This window comes from Protomyctophum parallelum, assembly GCF_964188405.1.
Source record: "Protomyctophum parallelum genome assembly, chromosome: 5".
NCBI lineage: Eukaryota > Metazoa > Chordata > Actinopteri > Myctophiformes > Myctophidae > Protomyctophum > Protomyctophum parallelum.
In genome coordinates this window covers 11,761,695-11,783,058 of record NC_139702.1, presented here as the reverse complement: position 1 = coordinate 11,783,058, position 21,364 = coordinate 11,761,695, and the positions used below count along the sequence as shown (strand labels likewise).

General features: G+C 46.1%; 1 protein-coding gene across 1 annotated transcript in view; it reads right to left on the bottom strand.

Annotated features, from left to right (window-relative positions):
- The window catches only part of LOC310859039 (E3 ubiquitin-protein ligase RNF38-like), a 57,549-nt gene that overhangs the window by 20,039 nt on the left and 16,146 nt on the right, over positions 1-21,364 (bottom strand). The window contains exons 2-5 of the mRNA XM_083765395.1: positions 17,058-17,119; positions 4,406-4,620; positions 3,119-3,575; positions 408-578 (exon numbers count right to left, since the gene is read on the bottom strand). Of these exons, the coding sequence (XP_083621521.1) occupies positions 408-578; positions 3,119-3,575; positions 4,406-4,620; positions 17,058-17,119 (905 nt within the window). The remainder of the gene's footprint in view (positions 1-407; positions 579-3,118; positions 3,576-4,405; positions 4,621-17,057; positions 17,120-21,364) is intronic.

The window sequence follows — 21,364 nt, the reverse complement described above, 5'->3', positions numbered from 1 at the left end:
ATAGTGTGTGTTATAGTGTGTGCTATAGTGTGTGTTATAGTGTGTGTTATAGTGTGTGTTATAGTGTGTGTTATAGTGTGTGTTATAGTGTGTGTTATAGTGTGTGTTATAGTGTGTGCTATAGTGTGTGCTATAGTGTGTGTTATAGTGTGTGTATAGTGTGTGTATAGTGTGTGTTATAGTGTGTTAGTGTATGTTATAGTGTGTGTTATAGTGTTAGTGTGTGATAGTGTTGTATAGTGTGTGTTATAGTGTGTGTTATAGTGTGTGCTATAGTGTGTGCTATAGTGTGTGTTATAGTGTGTGTTATAGTGTGTGCTATAGTGTGTGTTATAGTGTGTGCTATAGTGTGTGCTATAGTGTGTGTTATAGTGTATGTTATAGTGTGTGTTATAGTGTGTTCTCACCGGGTGGTAATGCTGTCCGGTGCTGAAGACCACGCTGCAGGCAGGAGGAGGAACCTGTTGCTGGGAGGAGCAGGCGGGGGGGAGGTGCTGCCCGCTGCATAGAGGAGCCGCCAGGCCGTGTGGAGGGACCGGCGTCACCGTGTAGGAGACCGGCACGCTGGCCTGCTGCAGCTGAGGAGGAGAGAGGAGACGGAGGAGATGAATGAATGGTTAGGAGACCGGCACGCTGGCCTGCTGCAGCTGAGGAGGAGAGGAGACGGAGGAGATGAATGAATGAATAGTTAGGAGACCGGCACGCTGGCCTGCTGCAGCTCAGGAGGAGAGAGGAGACGGAGGAGATGAATGAATGGTTAGGAGACCAGCACGCTGGCCTGCAGCTGAGGAGAGAGAGGAGACGGAGGAGATGAATGAATGAATGAATAGTTAGGAGACCGGCACGCTGGCCTGCTGCAGCTGAGGAGGAGAGAGGGACAGAGGAGATGAATGAATGAATAGTTAGGAGACCGGCACGCTGGCCTGCTGCAGCTGAGGAGGAGAGAGGGACAGAGGAGATGAATGAATGAATAGTTAGGAGACCGGCACGCTGGCCTGCTGCAGCTGAGGAGGAGAGAGGAGACGGAGGAGATGAATGAATGAATGGTTAGGAGACCGGCACGCTGGCCTGCTGCAGCTGAGGAGAGAGGAGACGGAGGAGATGAATGAATGGTTAGGAGACCGGAACGCTGGCCTGCTGCAGCTGAGGAGAGAGGAGACGGAGGAGATGAATGAATGAATAGTTAGTTCCGCCCCCCCCCCCCCCCCCGACTAGTAAACTAGTCAACTAGTAAAATGACTAGAAGTGAAAGCCCTAACGTGCAGAGAGTGTTAGAGGGGCAGGGGCCCGTAAGAGGGCACTTTGGTCCAAAAGAAATAGCGAAAATAGCAGATCTAAAATTGTTTGTAGATCGGCTATTTTCGGGGCGCAAACCCAGCACTCTTTAGCTAGTGGAGATGTTCAAAATGCTGTGTTCAAGTTAAGGAGACTACGGGAAAAAAGGCCATTCTCCTGAATGCTGCCTTCCGGTATGGCATGGAAGGAAAGGAGTGGCATTTCTTTCACCATGTAGTAAACGCTGCATATGTGGTCTGGAAAGGGCAGTTGTTTTACAGACGGGTAAAAGGGCAGGGGCTGAAGCCCCCTTTGATGTCTATGTGTGCACGTCCCTGACGTCATGCACTTGAGTGTCTCTCTCTCTCTCTCTCTCTCTCTCTCTCTCTCTCTCTCGTCAAAATTCCAATACCCAAAATCTCGGGCGCTCGCTCACACTCAGGTCACTCCAGCATGCTGGTGTTACTGCTGCCGAAATTACGTGACCATCTTGTGGACTTACTGTACATGGAGGTATTTATTTAACCCATTCTGACCTGAGATCAGATTCATACAAGGTTTCCACTGGACACACACTGGTCTGATTAACCACATTCTCACCTGAGATCAGATTAAAAAAATCAGTCATTCTTCGATTTTTCAAAAATAGCAGACCTACAAGCTCGTAGCGCGCCACTCGGTGGCGCGCTATGAGCTTGTAGATCTGCTATTTTTAAATAGCTAAAGCATAACGTGATGCCTAACACCAAAATGGGTTCCCGTTCAGAATGGTTAAATATGTGACCTAAATACAGCAGCTAGGTCGAACACTGCTAATGAACAGACCACAATGATTTATGTTCGGACACTGACATGTGATCGTCTACACGATAGTCACATATTTCATATTGCTGGTGAAAGTTGCAAGAGTGGATATGGTGTGTGATGGTTTAGTCATCACTGGCTGTCTTAACTATAACTAAATGAATTAGAAATGTAATACAAAAAGGTTACTTTTCAGGATTCCAATAAAAAAATAGCAAAATAATAATAATTCAGGATTTCAATTAAAAAATAGCCGATCTACAAGCTCAAAACGCGACGCTTTTTGAGCTTGTAGATCGGCTATTTTTGCTACTACGGTTATGCACCGTGGCCCTCTGGAGTGAGAGTGGAAATGTAGTGGCTCTCTCCCTCGTCAAAGTTTCCCACCCCTTAACCCATACTGGTGTTTTAAAAATAGCAGATCTACAAGCTCAGTCAGTGCCGTGCTATGAACTTGTAGGTCTAAACTGCCTCCCCCTGGCCAGCCGGGGCGCCTGATGGAGGGGAAAGGAACTGGTTGGAATAACGTGTTCCTTCCATGCACTACGTCCAACCAGGGAAACTCCCCCCTGGACACTCAAGCATGAAGGAAGCATGAGTTAAGTCCGTTGCTCTCCCCAGGTTGGCGGAGGGTGTGTAGAGCCCAGGATCACATTAGATAATTGACACAGGGGTGAAAAATGAGTTACAAAATCGTGGGATAAAAAAAATATTAAAAAAAGAGCTTGTAGGTCTGCTATTTTCGAAAAATCGTGAAAATGGGGCGCAAATCTTTGAATATATATTCTTTCAGAGCGAACGTTTTTATTTAACTCAAATCTTTGCTTCTGGGGGGGGGGGGGGGTCCCTGGAACAACATATTTTCAGATGGGGGTCGGCGACCAATTAAATTACATATAATTTTGGGGGTTCTCGACATGAAAGTGTTTGAGAACTACTGACATAGAAACAGAGGGTTTTTCAGAAAACTGTCAGGATTTAGACGATATTATTTGTAGAATCGATGGTAGGTCTAAACTCTAAACGGGTTAACACACACCTGTTCGTGCAGGTCCATGACCATGGCTCCTTGCTGCTGTTGTATGGCGTGCTGCTGCTGGTGGTGATGGTGGGGGTGGTGGGGGTGCTGCTGGTGGTGGTGGCTGGGGTGGTGGTGGTGGTGGGGGTGGTGATGGGGGTGGTGGGCGGCCGGGTGCAGCAGTCGAGGCGACATGGCGGGGGGGTGGAAGGCCCGGGGCTCCTCCGACGCGGCCCCCGTCAAGGGGGCCTGTCCATACATGTTGGGGGCAAACGTCTGGTGGTGGTGGTGGTGTGGCGAGGGGTGGGGGTTGTTGCTGCCCCGGTGGTGGTGGTGGTAGTTCTCGTCCTGGAGCTCCGACGGGGACAGGCGGGGCCCCCCGGGGCCTCCTTGGGGGGAGGGGTGGGGGTGGGGGGGGTGGTGGGGGATGTGGCGGGCGGGCCGCGAGAGACGACCGCGCTGGCGCCTCGCCGGTGGGCTGCAGGGGGGAGGAAAACATGACACGGATTTAGTAGAGCTTTAGTAACGCTGGAACCATGGAATACAACAGTGGTGCTCAACCAGTGGGTCCGGGGACCAACGGTGGTCCTTGGGGGGGATCCAGGTGGTCCAGAGCTAAATGATGGAGAGTTGGTAACCAAATGAAATGGACCCATGCCCTTGGTGGTCGCAGGTTAATTATTTGGGGGTATTTCTTATTCCCGGCCTGAACCAGTGACTACAACATGACGTAAACATACCAGAAACCAGAAAAGGGAATGCTTCCCAAGCACAGGTAATTTTTTCCATTTCCTGAAAGGTTTGGGACATGCAAGGTTTCCACCCGACAGAGACGTAGTTATTCAAGATCCCGATAGGGTTGCGTAAAATGATAGCATTTCTGTTGGCTTAGATAGCATTTGATACAGATTTATAGCATGTTATGTAGACAGCACTATAATTGCATTGTATGTAGTCATAGCACATCATAGTACATATGTACTGTATAGCATAGTATAGTATATATGTATAGTTTCATTATATAGATATTCCACTGTTACGTTCTTAGCTTACGCATGTTTCATGATAAATGCTTTTTATGTGATTTTGTGTGATGTATGATGCTTTTTTGTTCTTGCTTAATGTAAGTCGCTCTGGATTAAGAGCGTCTGCTAAATGCCTAAATTGTAAATTGTAAATTGTACTAGTAGGAGGGGGGCCAATCAGAGGCAGGCAGTCTTTCTTGTGCTGCAAAAAATGACGTCGGCGACAGAGACGCCCATTCTATTCTAATCGATCATTATGTCATAATAATTATTCTATCCTCACCTGCGTCTGTGCCTGGCGGGCGTGTGGCACCTCTCCTGGTGGTGCGTGTAGTGTGTGTGGGGGTGCGGCGGGGGTCTCCGGTTGGGGGTCCCCAGCTCCCAGGGCCGGATGGGGGGAGACGGTGTGGAGGGAGGGGGCGGCGCCGACGACGACAGCTGCTCCAGAACCGACTGACTGGACAGCCTCTGGCGCTTCGGACTGGGACTGTCCTCACTCTGTAGGGGGGGGGGGAGAGATACGACGATTAGAACCGACCAGAACCGACTGACTGGACAGCCTCTGGCGCTTCGGACTGACGATGTACGTCAAATCAAAACTATTATTTATCCCATTCTGACCTGAGATCAGATTCTACAAATGTCTTTTACATCCTGACAGTTTACCATTCTGACCTGAGATCAGATCTACAAATGTCTTCTACATCCTGACAGTTTTCTGAAAAAGCCGTGTTTCTATGTCAGTCGTTCTTCGATTTTTCAAAAATAGCAGCTTGTAGGTATGCTATTTTTCAACAGCTAAAGCATAACATAATTGCTTAGTTAAAACACCGAAAGGGGTTCCCGCCCCAAAATGGGTTAATTTCACACTTGAAAAATCTCAAAAGCGTTCACAGGGCATTCATTCATTCATTCATTGTCAGGGATCCAATCAATCAATCGATTCAGTTTCCCGGCTTGGATCAATGGAACTAAAGAGTTCTCACGGTTTAAAATGCATTGACATTTTGTGGGATCAATTTCATATCATCCTCTTAAATGTTTTGTCAATAATTTGTGGGCCCTCTTGCTATAACTTCGAGGCTCACCAGTGGGGGACTAGTCCAATGGTTGAATTACTACTGATTCATGTAGTACTTTTCATACAATCTAATAAAACACGATAAACAAATCACAAACAGTGAGATCAAAGACAAGGGACAGTGAAACAAGAGATAGCAGATAGACACACAATGTACACACTGACTACACAGCGAGAACACGGACACAAAGAACAAATAAGATCAGATACGATTTGAGCTGCAACATTGAAGCTTGGGAATCAGTTACAAAATACTGTACGTGCATCACTGTGCTAGGAGAGGACAACTCAAAGAGTGTACTAGCGTTAAGAACTAACAGATTAAAATAGAGATAATAAGCAAAGAAAACCCCATATATATATATATATTTAAAAAATGACAAAGATTCAAATCTAGGGCTAACGGAGTCTAAATAACAAGCCCGGGTTCAAAGCGAGGCTGAAAAGGTGTAGTTTATTTTTAAACGCTTAAACGTTTAAAAATACCCCGACCTTCTCAGCGAGACCCTTTAGATCCTCTGGGAAGCACGTTCGCTCCAGCGTGGCTGGGACGGTCCCGGGGTGGAGGAGAACGATCCCGGGGTGGAGGAGAACGATCCCGGGGTTGGAGGAGAAAACGAGCGCCTGGCTGTCAGTCATACTGTACGTGTAAGCGACCAAATAAATCAATTCAAAACGTGCTTTACAATACATGCCTTCTGGTGCACTATTCTATTCAATATATTACTATTGCACAATCACACACATATATACTACACTCCTTTGTGACTCATGGCATTTCCTCCGCCCCGTGTGTATGTGTGTGTGTGCGTCTGTGTGTGCGTGTGCGTGTGCGTGTGTGTGTGTGCATCTGCGTTTGTGTGTGTGTGTGTGTGTGTGTGTGTGTGTGTGTGTGTGTGTGTGTGTGTGCGTCTGTGTGTGCGTCTGTGTGTGTGTGTGTGTGTGTGTGCGTTCATGTGGGAGCAGGCCAGTGAAGGAGTTTGGTGCATGCGTTGGGATTGGGAGTGTTGTTACGCCTCCCGGGCTCAGAGGCCTGGGGGGGGGGGGGGTAGGGGGTTTAAAACAAGTCACTTCCGCTCCGAGCCGGAAAAACCCAAATATGGGACGTGCACACACACACACACACACACACACACACAGGCCCTGCATGTTCCTGTGCGAGTCATACATTAGAATCCCCCTTCTAGCGGGAAAATAGCTTTGACAACAATAACGTTTAGCGGAAGAGTTGCCGTATGGAACTAATGGGTTACACACAGGGTTCAAACTGTAACCGTCACACAGGTTAGACTAATCTGTCCTGATGGACGTGTCATAGAATCCAATAATATTACACTCATCTTGTGAGTCACCGCTTTACCGGCAAACGCTGACTCTGCGCGACCACCGGACTGTGCTTTGCAGGCGCACACACACACGCACACACAGACACATGCACACACAGACACACACACACACACACACATGCACACACAGACACACACACACACACACACACACACGCAGGGCTTTATCTAGAACCAATAACTGACTTAATCCTGCTCAAAGTTTCCCTTATATAACAATGAATCAAGACAAAAACTTTAAATATATTTTATTTTATAATAATGGACTAAATCTATACTATTAACCACTTAATCCTTTAGTAGGCTTCTTTGTACAACAGTGGCATACAATAATTGACAACGAATGCCCAGCTTCGAGTGTTTGTGTTGTAAACGCAAACATTGAGGACAAAGGTGAGGACGCAAATTGTGATTGGCTGGGATGAGATGATGTTCGATTCTGTATGATGATAGGAGCGCCCCTCACTTCACACTGGTGTGAATCTTTTTAATTCATTAAATGTAACCGGGGCAAAAGTTTGAAATAATCATGATATTGTTTTGAAGTCATATTGCTCAGCGAGCACACACACACACACACACACACACACACACACACACACACACACACAGCTGCCTATAGAAACACATTACATGATGTTTCTAATCTCTACACAACATCAAATTAGTGCTGCACGATTAATCGGGAAAAAAAGATCACAATCTAGATTCAGTCAATCTGCGCAATCTCAATTCCTACATTTGAGTAAGAACGGTGCAGCGCTAGTTGGCTGTCCAATTACTCAAGCACTTTGATGTTGTCTGTTTAAATCCCCAGTAGTTAGCTCCAGGTGCCACATTCTGAAAGTAGTTAATGTTCAGCAACTACAGACTTAAAACACAATACATATTGTCATATGTATTGAACAAATAAAATGAGAATCGTGTGGAGGAAAATCGAGATTCACATGATTTAAAACAAGCACTACATCAGACACTCAGTGAGTGTTCATGGAACTCTTTGACGACGGCGTACAGAATGTAACCAAATGGACTGTCAGAGTTAGGCCTACTGGATGTTAACACTGAGGATTTCACTATGGGCTCACACATAAACTTGGTCTCTCTCTCTCTCTCTCTCTCTCCCTCTCCCTCTCTCCCTCTCCCTCTCCCTCTCCCTCTCCCTCTCCCTCTCCCTCTCCCTCTCCCTCTCCCTCTCTCTCTCCCTCTCACTTTCTCTCTCCCTCTCCCGCTCTCTCTCTCTCTTCCTCTCATCGTGGGAGAGGCACGTTTTAACAGAGTGATAAAAATGACTCAGAGGCTGTGACTTTTAACAGACACGCACACGTGTGCACGCACACACACACACACACACACGCAGGCGCGCGGCACACATGCACGCGCGCGGCACACACACAAAGTGGCACAAATGCTCAGCAGCCTTGAGAGCAGCATGATAGTTAACAGGAAACAGCTGGAGATCAGACTGTGCACACCATGGATGTATTAAGAGAGTAGTGTGCACACACGTGTGTGCGCGCACACACACACACACACACAGAAACACCCACAAACAGGGCAGCGCACATGCTCGTTCACACGCGGCCAGCTGCCACCGTGCAATAGTTTGTACAGCCTGTTAAAGAACAATGTCTACAGCACAGTCTGCTGCTCTGTCCTGTTAAAGAACAATGTCTACAGCACAGTCTGCTGCTCTGTCCTGTTAAAGAACAATGTCTACAGCACAGTCTGCTGCTCTGTCCTGTTAAAGAACAATGTCTACAGCACAGTCTGCTGCTCTGTCCTGTTAAAGAACAATGTCTACAGCACAGTCTGCTGCTCTGTCCTGTTAAAGAACAATGTCTACATCACAGTTTGCTGCTCTGTCCTGTTAAAGAACAATGTCTACATCACAGTCTGCTGCTCTGTCCTGTTAAAGAACAATGTCTACAGCACAGTCTGCTGCTCTGTCCTGTTAAAGAACAATGTCTACATCACAGTCTGCTGCTCTGTCCTGTTAAAGAACAATGTCTACAGCACAGTCTGCTGCTCTGTCCTGTTAAAGAACAATGCCTACATCACAGTCTGTTGCTCTGTCCAAGGATGAACTAAATGTTAAAACACCACGCTCACACACTGTGCCCAAAGTCTCACTCTGTCGACATTCAAAGGTTAGGTTTAGGGGCTAGGGTTGCGATAAGACATTGAAAGGTTAGGTTTAGGGGTTAGGGTTGAGATAAGACATTGAAAGGTTAGGTTTAGGGGCTAGGGTTGAGATAGGGAATTGAAAGGTTAGGTTTAGGGGTTAGGGTTGAGATAAGACATTCAAAGGTTAGGTTTAGGGGCTAGGGTTGAGATAGGACATTCAAAGGTTAGGTTTAGGGGTTAGGGTTGAGATAGGACATTGAAAGGTTAGGTTTAGGGGTTAGGGTTGAGATAGGACATTGAAAGGTTAGGTTTAGGGGTCAGAGGGGTTAGATTTTCTACCCTATTTTACTTATCGGTCTGCAATACTTTAAAATCACAGACCGACAAGCTCACAACTCGCCGCAGCGTGACATGCATTGTGAGCTTTTTCGCAGTTCTTTTCTGCTATTTTCAAAGCTGTCCGACTCCTAGAAACGTTGGCAGTATATTAAGCTTCTCACACACTGTGCCCCGAGTCTCACTCTCTCTGTGACCCCTCCCCCCCCCCCCCCTCCTCCTCTCACACTCACCCACACACACACACACACACCCACACCCACACACACACACCCACACGTCTGAAACCATATACACTGCAGTCATGGATTGGCACAGGGTTTGACCCCGGAGCCTCGGCCAGCTTATGAGAAAACCCCAAACGAAAACAATGACCTCACTCTGTCTGGAGGAGAAGAAGGAGCTATATGATAGGACAGAAGTGAGAACGGGTCCGATCAAAAGGAGAGGAGGAGGAGGAGGAGGAGGAGGAAGAGGTACAGCCAGACAGATGGACGGACACTAGCCCATTGGCGGGAACCTTTTTTGGTGTTAGCATTACGTTATGCTTTAGCTATTGAAAAATAGCAGATCTACAAGCTCATAGCGCGCCACCGAGTGGCGCGCTACGAGCTTGTAGGTCTGCTATTTTTGAAAAATAAAAAAACGACTGACATAGAAACATAGCTTTTTCAGAAAACTGTCATTTTCAAACAGACATTCTTAGAATCGGATCTCAGGTCAAAATGGGCTAGACAAGAGATGAAACGTGAAATAGTGTGTGTGTGTGTGTGTGTGTGTGTGTGTGTGTGTGTGTGTGTGTGTGTGTGACTGTGTGTGTGTGTGTGTTTCTGTGTGTGTGTGTGTGTGTGTGTGTGTGTGTGTGTGTGTGTGTGTGTGTGTGTGTGTGTGTGTGTGTGTGTGTGTGTGTGTGTGTGTGCGACTGTGCATGCGTGCGAGAGAGAGAGATTGGCGCTTGTCTCCTACTGTCCCGAGCCTTTGTTACGCGATACTAAAAGGCCTAAACATCCTAACCCTTCTCCCTCTATCTGGCTCCATTTCCTCAAATTTGAAGGCATATCAGCGGCCATATAAGTAACGGTTAACTGTCGTCTTTGATAACGCTCGTGTTTGATGGCTGCGTGGGGGGGTGGGGGGGTCTTTATGGCTTTATTACTACCTCTTATCCGTGAGAAAGTGCTGCAGCCATTTGCCCCGTGCGCGTCATGGACAGGGAGAAAGAGACCGTGCCAACACAGTGCTTTTGTTGAGCTATAGGGTTTTCTGTGCTTTAACCCATTCTGACCTGAGACCAGTTTTCTGAAAAAGCTATGTTTCTATGTCAGTCGTAAGTGTCGTTCTTCGATTTATCAAAAATAGCAGACCTACAAGCTGCTATGAGCTTGTAGATCTGCTATTTTTCAATAGCTAAAGCATAACATAATGCTTACACCAAAAGGGGTTCCTGCCCAAAATGGGTTAAATTGTTGACTTGCAGTTTCTGAGTAAAACGGCTTTCAGAATAAAGGTGCTTCGCCCTATTAAATGACTGGATGGCTCTCCGAGCCAACCACCAGATGGCTCAGATGAAAAATAGCAGATCTACAAGCTCACAACACACACACACGCACACACACACACACACACACTCACTCTCGACAAAGGTTTCCATCCAACAGCGACAATAATAAGCTCAACACACACTTCTGCATGCATACAGGGTCATTTTTGGCAGCACATTTTTATTTTAGTTTAGTCACAGTCTTTGGAATGAAACTACAATACGTTATTTTTTCATATTTTATGTCATCTGAAATGTTTTAGTGTTTTAGTCGACTAAATCTACCGTTGGATTATGTTGACATTTTTTTTTGCGGGACTCGATGGCGTCGTAATGGCAGAGTGGCGGCACCAGTCATCCGCTCCCCCCCCCACCCCCCTCCCCTGAACACCCCCCCCCCCCCACCCCTCTCTCTCTCTCCCTCCACTGGAGCTCTGTGCCCAAATCCCCGAGGGACACGGACCACTGTGCCCATTTTCATATCTATAAGCCAGCCCCCTTCCACCCCCCACCCCCTCACCACTGTCACCCCCTCCCATTCTTTCCATCAGATATTGTGCAGCGCCCTGTACAGTCTCCCCCCACCCCCCCCCCCCCCCACACACACACACACCCCCTTTTCTCCCTCCATCACTCTCTCCCTCCCTCTTGTCCTTGTCCTGCCCTTAAATCTGAGGGGGGGCATGGCAAGAGTTCATTGAAAAGGAAACACACACACACACACACGAGGGGGGGGGGGGGGGGGGGGGGGCAGTCTGTGGAGCAAATGCAGGGTATTGCCCATTAGTATGAAAGTTTGATGGGCCTGTCTGCCCGTGTTAGAGGAAAGGGGCAGTGTGAGACAAAGAGTGTGTGTGGGTGCGCACGTGTGGGTGCGCACGTGTGCGTGCGTGCAAACGTGTGTGTCTGACCTCTAGCAATAAGCAAAGAGCACTGTGCATGCGGTCTCTTGTTGCGAGAGCACACACACACACACACCTTGTATAAACATGTCTGCACTACAACCAGGAAGAACACACTCAGTCCTCCATACACGTGTGCGCACACACACACACACACACAAGGGACAAGAAGACAAGGGACAAGAAGTGCGAGCTCCCTACAGGAACACATTCTGCACAGCTCCATGCTGCTATTACATTCTGCAAGGTTCACAGTGCAGGAGCCAGGGACCACACACACACACACACACACACACACACACACACACACACACACACACAACACACACACACACACACACACACACACACACACACACACACACACACACACACACACACACACACACACACACACACACACACACACACACACACACACACACACACACACACACACACACACACACACACACACACACACACACACACACACACACACAGTACTGACTGGATACATACATGAACGCAGTCACACAGTACAGACTCTATTTCCACTATTATTATTTTTTAATATTTGTAACATATTCAAATAATTATGAAATAATTGTCACAAGACCACACAGACTGGAAACACGTGTGCATGCACACAGTCACACACACACAGTACAAACTGAACACACACACACAGTACAAACTGAACACACACACACACACACACAGTACCAACTGGACACATATACACACACACACAGTACCAACTCGACACATATACACGCACGCAGTCATGCACACACACACGCAGTCATGCACACAGACAGTCATGCACACAGACAGTCATGCACATACACACGCAGTCATGCACACAGACAGTCATGCACACAGACAGTCATGCACACAGACAGTCATGCACACACACAGTCATGCACACACACACACACACGCAGTCATGCACACAGACAGTCATGCACACACACAGTCATGCACACACACACACACGCAGTCATGCACACAGACAGTCATGCACACAGACAGTCATGCACACACACAGTCATGCACACACACAGTCATGCACACACACACACACGCAGTCATGCACACAGACAGTCATGCACACACACAGTCATGCACACACACACACACGCAGTCATGCACACAGACAGTCATGCACACAGACAGTCATGCACACACACACACAGTCATGCACACACACACACAGTCATGCACACAGAGAGAAAAGACACACCCTCAAACATTCTATTTCACTCTGTCCACACTTGGAACACACACACACACACACAGGAAGTATGGAGAGCAGCTGTTCTGGTTTCCCCGTCAACAAGCGAGGCACAGAAAACCAAAATAAAGACAGGGCCGAGAGAGAGAGAGAGAGACAGAGAGAGAGACAGAGACAGGGCCGAGAGAGAGAGACAGAGAGAGAGAGAGACAGAGAGAGACAGAGACAGAGAGACAGAGACAGAGACAGAGACAGAGAGACAGAGACAGAGACAGAGACAGAGACAGAGACAGAGACAGAGACAGAGACAGAGACAGAGACAGAGACAGAGACAGAGAGACAGAGAGACAGAGAGACAGAGACAGAGACAGAGAGAGAGGGAGAGGGAGCAATCTGACCCAACAGAACACACCACTCACACGTCCACACTGAGGAATACGCCTAAACTAACTGGCACGTTCAGTCTCTCTCAAAACGCTAAGGAACATTAAACTGTGTTAACCCATTTTGGGGGGCGGGAACCCCTTTTGGTGTTTTAAAGCATTATGTTATACTTTAGCTATTGAAAAATAGCAGATCTACAAGGCAAGCTCATAGCGCGCCACTCGGTGGCTTGTATAGGTCTGCCATTTTTGAAAAATCGTGAACATGTGGCCCAAATCTTTGAATATATATATTCTTTCAGAGCGAACGATTTTAACTCAAATCTTTGCTTCTGGGGGGGGGGGGGGGGGGGGGGGAGGTCCCTGGAACAACATATTTTCAGATGGGAGTCGGTGGCCAAATTACATAATCATTTTTGGGGTCCTTGAGATGAATTATTTGACATAGAAAAATCATCATGATTTAGAAGGCATTTGTAGAATCGTCCTCAGGGCTAAATGGGTTAAAGTGTGTTAATAATGTACCCATTTGTGACTCGGTTAAGAGCATGCACACACACACGGAACCAAATGGACATTGATGGGTCCATTAAACTCCATTTGGTTCTGTTTTGCACACACTCGGTGCCTTAAATGAACAGTATGGATTGTTGGTGTCTGCGACGTGGCTCCATGCTGGCTCAATGGCCGTTTGCCTTCACGGTTTCATTAATATTAACCCATTCTGACCTGAGATCAGATTCTATAAAATGTCTTTTTGAAAATGACAGTTTTCTGAAAAAGCGATGTTTCTATGTCAGTCGTTCTTCGATTTTTCAAAGATGGCAGACCTACAAGCTCGTATCGCGCCACTCGGTGGCGCGCTATGAGCTTGTAGATCTGCTATTTTTCAATAGCTAAAGCATAACGTAATGCTAACACCAAAAGGGGTTCCCGCCCAAAATGGTTAACAGACATGCTTGTCTCAATTTAAAAAAAAAGGTCAACTAGATCAGTGGTTCTCAATCAGTGGTCCGGGGACCACCAGTGGTCCTTGAGGGGGTTCCAGGTGGTCCCCCCATGCTAAATGTGTAAACGTGTTGTTGGTGACCAAATGGGCCCTTATCTTTACCGCTTGAGAGCGTCAAATGAAACCAAATGGACCCTTATAATACGGACGTGTCCATTTGGTTGCATTTTACGTTCGAAAAGAGGTATATATATATATATATATAATATATATATGTATCTTGTTGGGTCTCTGAGAGGCTAAAGGTCATCCAAATGGTGGTCCGTGGGTGGCTCAAATGCAGAATAAATAATGGACCTGGATATGAAAAAAAGGTCTGGGAAAAAAAACCTCCACTGAACTAAGATTTCAAAGCCCACTTCATTTCCTCCGCTACCTTTCCTCTTTCCCCCCCCTCCCTTCCTCTCCCCCCTCCCTCCCTCCTTCCTTCCCTCCCTCCCTCCCTCCCTCCCTCCCTCCTCCCCTCTCTCACCAACCAGGCCCACAGCTGGAGGTGAAATCATTAGCAATACCCCCCCTCCCCTCGCTGCTTTCCTTTCCTCTCTCCCTCCAAGGTTTCTGCAACACCCCCCCCCCCCCCCACCCTCCCCCCCACCACCACCACCACCACCACCACCACCCCCCCCCCCCCCCACCCCCACTCACACCAATATCCTGCCTCCTCCTCCTTCCTCCCTCTTGTTTTTTTTCTTCGTTTCGGTCCCTTCCTCATAATATAGAGGCTGTTTCTTTTCCACAGGTATATATATATATATACACACTGTATATATATATACCTGTTGAAAAGGAACATATACTGTATATTATACTGTATATGTGCTCCTGTCTATATCTCAATGTCTATATTGATTATGTGAGGCACAGGGCTCTCAACGGTTTTTGGCTGGGAAGGGGGGGGGGGGGGAATTAAAAAACTTCAGTGCACTGTGCCTACACATGTTGCGACTTGCGTAGTGTGTAGGCACAATGCAAGGAATAAATGCATTCGCCATGTATCCGAAGGAAGTCTGATCCAATCACTTTTTTTCTCCAGTTTAATCCTGAGTTTAAGTTTTTGTTGTGTTCAAGATCTGATTTTAGGCATGTTTAAGCCTCCAGGAAAATCCGTGTTGAGGTTCTTAATCCACTGTTTTTCATTAAAACGTCTTTGTCCTATACTGTCCAGTTGGGATTGTGTTGAAGTCCAGCGCATTTTAGAGCTTCAATGCCGTGAGCCATGAAATGTTGCACAAACCTTGTGGTTGTCTTTTTTCCATTGTTAATATTGTATCTGTGTTGTCCCAGCCTTGTACCTATTGTTTTACCCGTTTCTCCGACATATTTTAAACCACATTTTTCACATGTGATTAAGTAAATGCAGTTGCTGGTTCTGGTTGTTATTTGTTGTTTAATCTCTAACACGCGTTTAGTAGTTCTATTTTTGACTAATTGTTTGGGTTTGAAGTATTCTGGTCCCTGGCGTGCTGGTGTGTTGAGTTCTTTTAGCTTGCTGTGTACTATATAATCTTTAAGGATGAGTCCTATCCCATGATCCCCTGGGGCTGCATCATGGGCATATAGGACTTGGGGTGGTGATGCACTTTGCAACCTTCATGCTATACCGTACACAATATAAAATCCCCCAGGGTTAATTTATGTATTGTAACATGTTGGCGACATTTTAAAATTAAAACACAACAACGACACTAATCAACAGCACCTGAATGATACCAGGTTTCCTGTTGCATTTATCGCCATATTCTTGTAAAACAAGACACGTCTATAAAAAGCCCCCACTACTGTATTGTGTGTGTGAATGCAATACCTGGACCATCATAACATCCTTAGAGCCCCCACCACTAGTGGGGCTAAAAGAATAATGATAATTAATAATAATAATAATAATAAGTGAAACAGGGCTATAACAGTATATTCTGAGTTGGGTAATCTCTATATGGACTGGTTTACAGGAGTTTTGAGAGGATCACAGAGGAACCCTTCCGCCGGGCGGCACGTCATATATTTTCATGCTGCAACAACTCCTCTTCTGTTTAGAGAGAGCTATGACTTCAGCGTGGAAACATGAAAATCACATTCTGAGTATGTCATACACCCTAGGAAACAACAGTAAGGGTGTGTGTGTGTGTGTGTGTGTGTGCGTGCCTGCGTGCGTGCGTGCGTCCTCTAATATTCGAGTGAGGCCGTGACCCTGGTCAGTCACTTTGATTCCATGCAGTCTCTATAGATTTGCAGTCATCAACGAATTGAAAGCTCTATTCTGTGGAGTGTGCATGTGTTTTTAAAGGACCACTTCACCACTTTTCAACCTATCTTCATATAATAATAAAATAAAATAACACGATTTTTTTCTACTCAGTCTGTGTCTCATAGTAGGGCTGTGGGCAGTTTAGAAACAGTCTTCCAGTGACATCATCATTAGGCAGATTTTTTTTTTAAACAAGATTCTTTTTACAAAAATGTTTATCGTGAAAACGATGGCTTCCATTTTCGCATTGCAACTTTTCAGGACTAGAAAGCCTGCAGTTTCTATTAGCTTGTATTCCGCATTGATGATGTCACTGGAAGACGGTTTCTAAACTGCCCACAGCCCGCCTATGAGACACAGACAGAGATTATTATATGAAGATAGGTTGAAAAGTGGTGAAGTGGTCCTTTAACCCATTCTGACCGGGCACCCATTTTGGTGTCGGCATCATGTCGTGCTTTAGCTATTGAAAAATAGCAGATCTACAAGCTCATATCGCGCCACCGAGTGGCGCGATACGAGCTTGTAGGTCTGCTATTTTTTTTTTATCGAAGAGCGACTGACATTTTTAGAATCTGATCTCAGGTCAGAATGGGTTCATCAGACCAGTGTGTCCCCGGCGGAAACCTCGTATGAATCTGATCTCAGGTCAGAATGGGTTAAGACAAAATAAACGCAGTGTAGCCCGTGCGTGTGTGTGCGTGTGTGTGTGTGTGTGCGTGTGTGTGTGTGTGTGCGTGCGTGCGTTACCTTGTCGCTCTCCTCTCCGTACGTGCGGTCGGGGTGGCAGTGGTAAGCCCCTCCCATGGCTCCTAAACGGAGGAGAAGCACAGAACAAGAGGATCAGTCACACGCCAGATCTGACATCATGACGACTACTGCTTCTATTCACACTTTAAGACCTGGTGGTTGGAATGTACTGCAAGCCTGACCGCCCTGGGAACCATATAGTCTGGTCTACAATGGACGGGACTTACAGAGGTATATTATATTATACCAACCTGGCAACCAACCACACACATTCTTATCCAAGAACCCGCAGAGGAGGATGGCTGGCTACTCCCAACAAAACAAACACCCCCAATGTCGACATCCTAAAGCAGTCAGACGACGCTTTAACCATCGAACTGAACTGAAAATGACTGCTGGTTTAATCCGACGAGTCGACTTGTGGACTAGCTTACCATTCATTACATTAAATTAAATGACTTGTGGACTAGCTTACCATTCATTACATTAAATTAAATGACTTGTGGACTAGCTTACCATTCATTACATTAAATTAAATGACTTGTGGACTAGCTTACCATTCATTACATTAAATTAAATGACTTGTGGACTAGCTTACCATTCATTACATTAAATTATGGACATTTGGTCACAGTGCAGAGACCGGTATGTTCCTTCAGAGCATGTCTCTCCTCTCCCTGGCCTTGGTTTCCTGTCTCTCTAGTTAATACGCTCTCCTATCTGAAAAAATAGCTTAAAAAGCTTAAAAAGTAAAATCTTTTCATTGAGAGACTTAGACGTAGAACATGAATGCCATGTGAATGACATTGTTGATCAAAAATATTTTATTCAGCAACACTAGTTGGGAGCCAAGGCTTAATCAACTCAATTATTTAAAATTGACACCTGGCCTGGGCCGTGGCTCAGTGGTCCAGACACCTTGGCTAGTGGTAATCCAGTCTGGCAGTGTGCCGCGGGTTCGACTCCCGATCCCGACGGCTTTTACTGCATCTCTCTCCCCGTTTCCTGTCAGCCTACTGTCTGTCCCTCCATACAAAAATAAAAAAAGAATAAAGGAGAAAGCCACCAAAACATTTAAAATGTCCTAAATCGACCAGTGTAGGGTTGGGGTCCGGAAGCGGATCCAACATTGAGGAACCGGAAGAGGTTCCATTCCATGTGGAAGCGTTTCTGGACCGGGTCACACTGTGATACCAGAGCTCCGATGTCTGGACATCATGTCTGCTATATATACACACACAACTGCAATACCTAGTGTAGAAATCCAACCAGAGTTACAGACCTTTTAACCCATTCTGAACGGTAACCCATTTTGGTGTTAGCATCATGTCATGCTTTAGCTATTGAAAAATAGCAGATCTACAAGCTCATAGCGCGCCACCGAGTGGCGCGCTAAGAGCTTGTAGGTCTGCTATTTTTGAAAAATTGAAGAGCGACTGACATTTTTAGAATCTGATCTCAGGTCAGAATGGGTTAAGGGTCCGTTTGGAACCTCTTCAGTAACCCAGAGGGTCCCTGGCCTGCCCTGGACGGACCCCCCTTAGAGAACTACAACATACCCATAGGGTATATGCAATAGATGGTCTGATCAATATTTAGAGAACTACAACATACCCATAGGGTATGCAATAGATGGTCCGATCAGTATTTTTGGGAGCGATTCTCGATCAGACTGTTTTTGTCATGATCTTCCCATCCAATCTGCCATCCAAATCTCTAAACACACCCTTTTCTCTTTGGCATTTAATTTTTGCACCTGATCGTATTATTTTAACCCTTTTAGACCCGACGTCAACATTTAAAAAATGTCTTTAAAATTTTCTATATCAGTGGTTCTCAATATTTAATGTCAAAGACCCCAAAAATTATATCTAATATGCCGCCGACCCCCCATCTGAAAATATGTTGTTCCAGGGAGGGACCTCTCCAGAAGCAAAGATTTGAGTTAAAAACTGAAACTCTGAAAGAATATTCAAAGATTTGAGGCACATTTTCATGATTTCTCAAAAATAGCAGACCTACAAGTTCATATGCATGAGCTTGTAGATCTGCTATTTTTCAATAGCTAAAGTATAACATAGGCCTAATGCTTAAAACACCAAAAGGGGTTCCCGCCCAAAATGAGTTAATTATGTCCTTAATTATTTCCCAGGCGGTTAGCTCAACCGTCCACATAGGCTGCTAAGCCACCCTGACGGCGTGCCGCGGGTTCGACTCCTGGGCTCGTATCACTCCCCATTCGTCCTGTCTCTCTCTACCGTCTACTATCAATAAAAGGCATAAAAGCCCCTAAAAACAAATCTTAAAAAAAAAAGTAAATGATATCCTTATTTGCCTGTGTTCTCTTTAAACTTAATTTTTTTTATCCCTGTTTGTGTGAGGGTACCTACTACCTACCCTAAGGGGACACGAGGAGAACCCCTAAGGGGACACGAGGAGAACATACAAACTCCACACAGAAAGGCACTTTCGCCAACCCCACCTCGGGTATGGGCACTGATGGAAACACTGGAGGAGGAAACACTGCCTGTGGTTTTTAATGAGGTTCTTTTCTGTGCGCCGATGGGCGCTGGTGATGCTCTGCTAGTTTCAGCCTGTACAGCACTTTGGTCAGCTTCTGTTGTTTTAAATGTGCTATAAAAATAAAGTTTGATTTGATTTGATTTGATGATCGTACGGTCCGATATTGATCTCGTCAAGACCCACATCAAAACTGTTCTGTGAGGAAGGGTAGAAACTAGCTAGTATTACTAATATTTTGGCCACTGTTTGTTGCCTTGATCCACATACATTTAATCCCTTTGTTGTTGTTGTCGTCCAGCAACAATTGAAAAAAACAGAATGTTCGTGACGGGGGGGGGGGGTAAAAAGGTGTCCGCGAGCGACTGTGAAAGAGAGCAAAACACAACAAAAGCAGCCCGAGTGAAATACATATGGTATTGTCTTGTCTCTCAACATCAGAGGCTTGAACACACACACACACACACACACACACACACACAGAGAGTAAACACAGTAATCCTGGATTAGAGGAGCTTTCTGATGATGCTTGCATCGCCACTAAGACTTTTTCTTTTTTGTTTTTCATCGCCGCGCGCGCCGCTATCCTTTCATCTTCTTATCTTCAATTCCATTTGGGTTTTTTTTTTTTTTTTTTTTTTTTCCCTTTCGTTCGTTTGTCGGGAAGTATAGCAGCGTTTTTGCAGCGGACGGACCTCAGCGACCACAGATGGTGGCGGCAGGCAGACAGACAGCGGTCTATCTTATCTAGCCTTGGCTTCCACAGTGTGCTGCAATCCCCCAAGGGCACTCCTCCTATAGTCCCACTACCATCACTCTACATGGACGCTAAGGTAGAGAGAGAGATGCAAACAGCCTTTTTTTAATAGCATTCTCTCCTGTCAGCGGTTTGTTTTGATTTTTCTTTTTTTTTCCTTCCCTGCTCACAGCTCCTTCCTTTGAAGAGGATCTGTGACTGGCAACAACAAAGACTGTGTGTCTGTTGTTTAGAGAGAGTAAAGAGAGACAGACAGACAGACAGACAGACACACAGAGAGAGTACAGAGAGACAGACAGACAGACAGACAGAGTAAAGAGAGACAGACAGACAGGAAAAAAGATTTTCACAACTGAATCTCTCATGACATCCCTCTCGCATCACCATCCCATGCCGTAGGGCCTAAGAGTATATGCAAAAATAAAAAAGGTATTGAAAAATGTTTAGCCAAGTAAAGCTTAATACTGTTAACGTGGTGGAACGGGTAAGAAGAAAAGCAGAATTTGATTTGGAACCGTACATCGGTGAGGCATTGAAGAAGCTCAGCTACAGAATAGTGTTTCCAACGCCACAATGGGCCCCAAAAATACAATAAATAAATAAAAAACGGGCCCCTTCCTTGAATTGAGCTCTCGGCGCTCCTCGCCTCATTGTCAAGAAGACTCCGGGAGGCGAACGGAGTCAGAGGAGAGTCATTCTCAGCGAGTCACTGGCTCTCTGTAGACGACAGCATGCAGGCCAACACAGGAGAAGCCACAGGACATTTGGTTTCAGCCGCAGAAGAAGACTGAAGGCAGGAAGGCTGCGATACAGACAGAGGCGCGCTGCTCACCGTTCTGCCAGCGCTAAGCTCTCTAGTGCCATACATACAGTGTTAGCCCATTCTCATTCTACAAAAATGTCTTTGAAATCCTAAAAGCTTTCTGAAAAACCCTATGTTTCTATGTCAGTGGTGCTGCTCAACCTTTTTCATGTCAAGGACCCTCGGAATGATCTGTATTTTGGCCGCCGACCGCCATCTGAAAACATG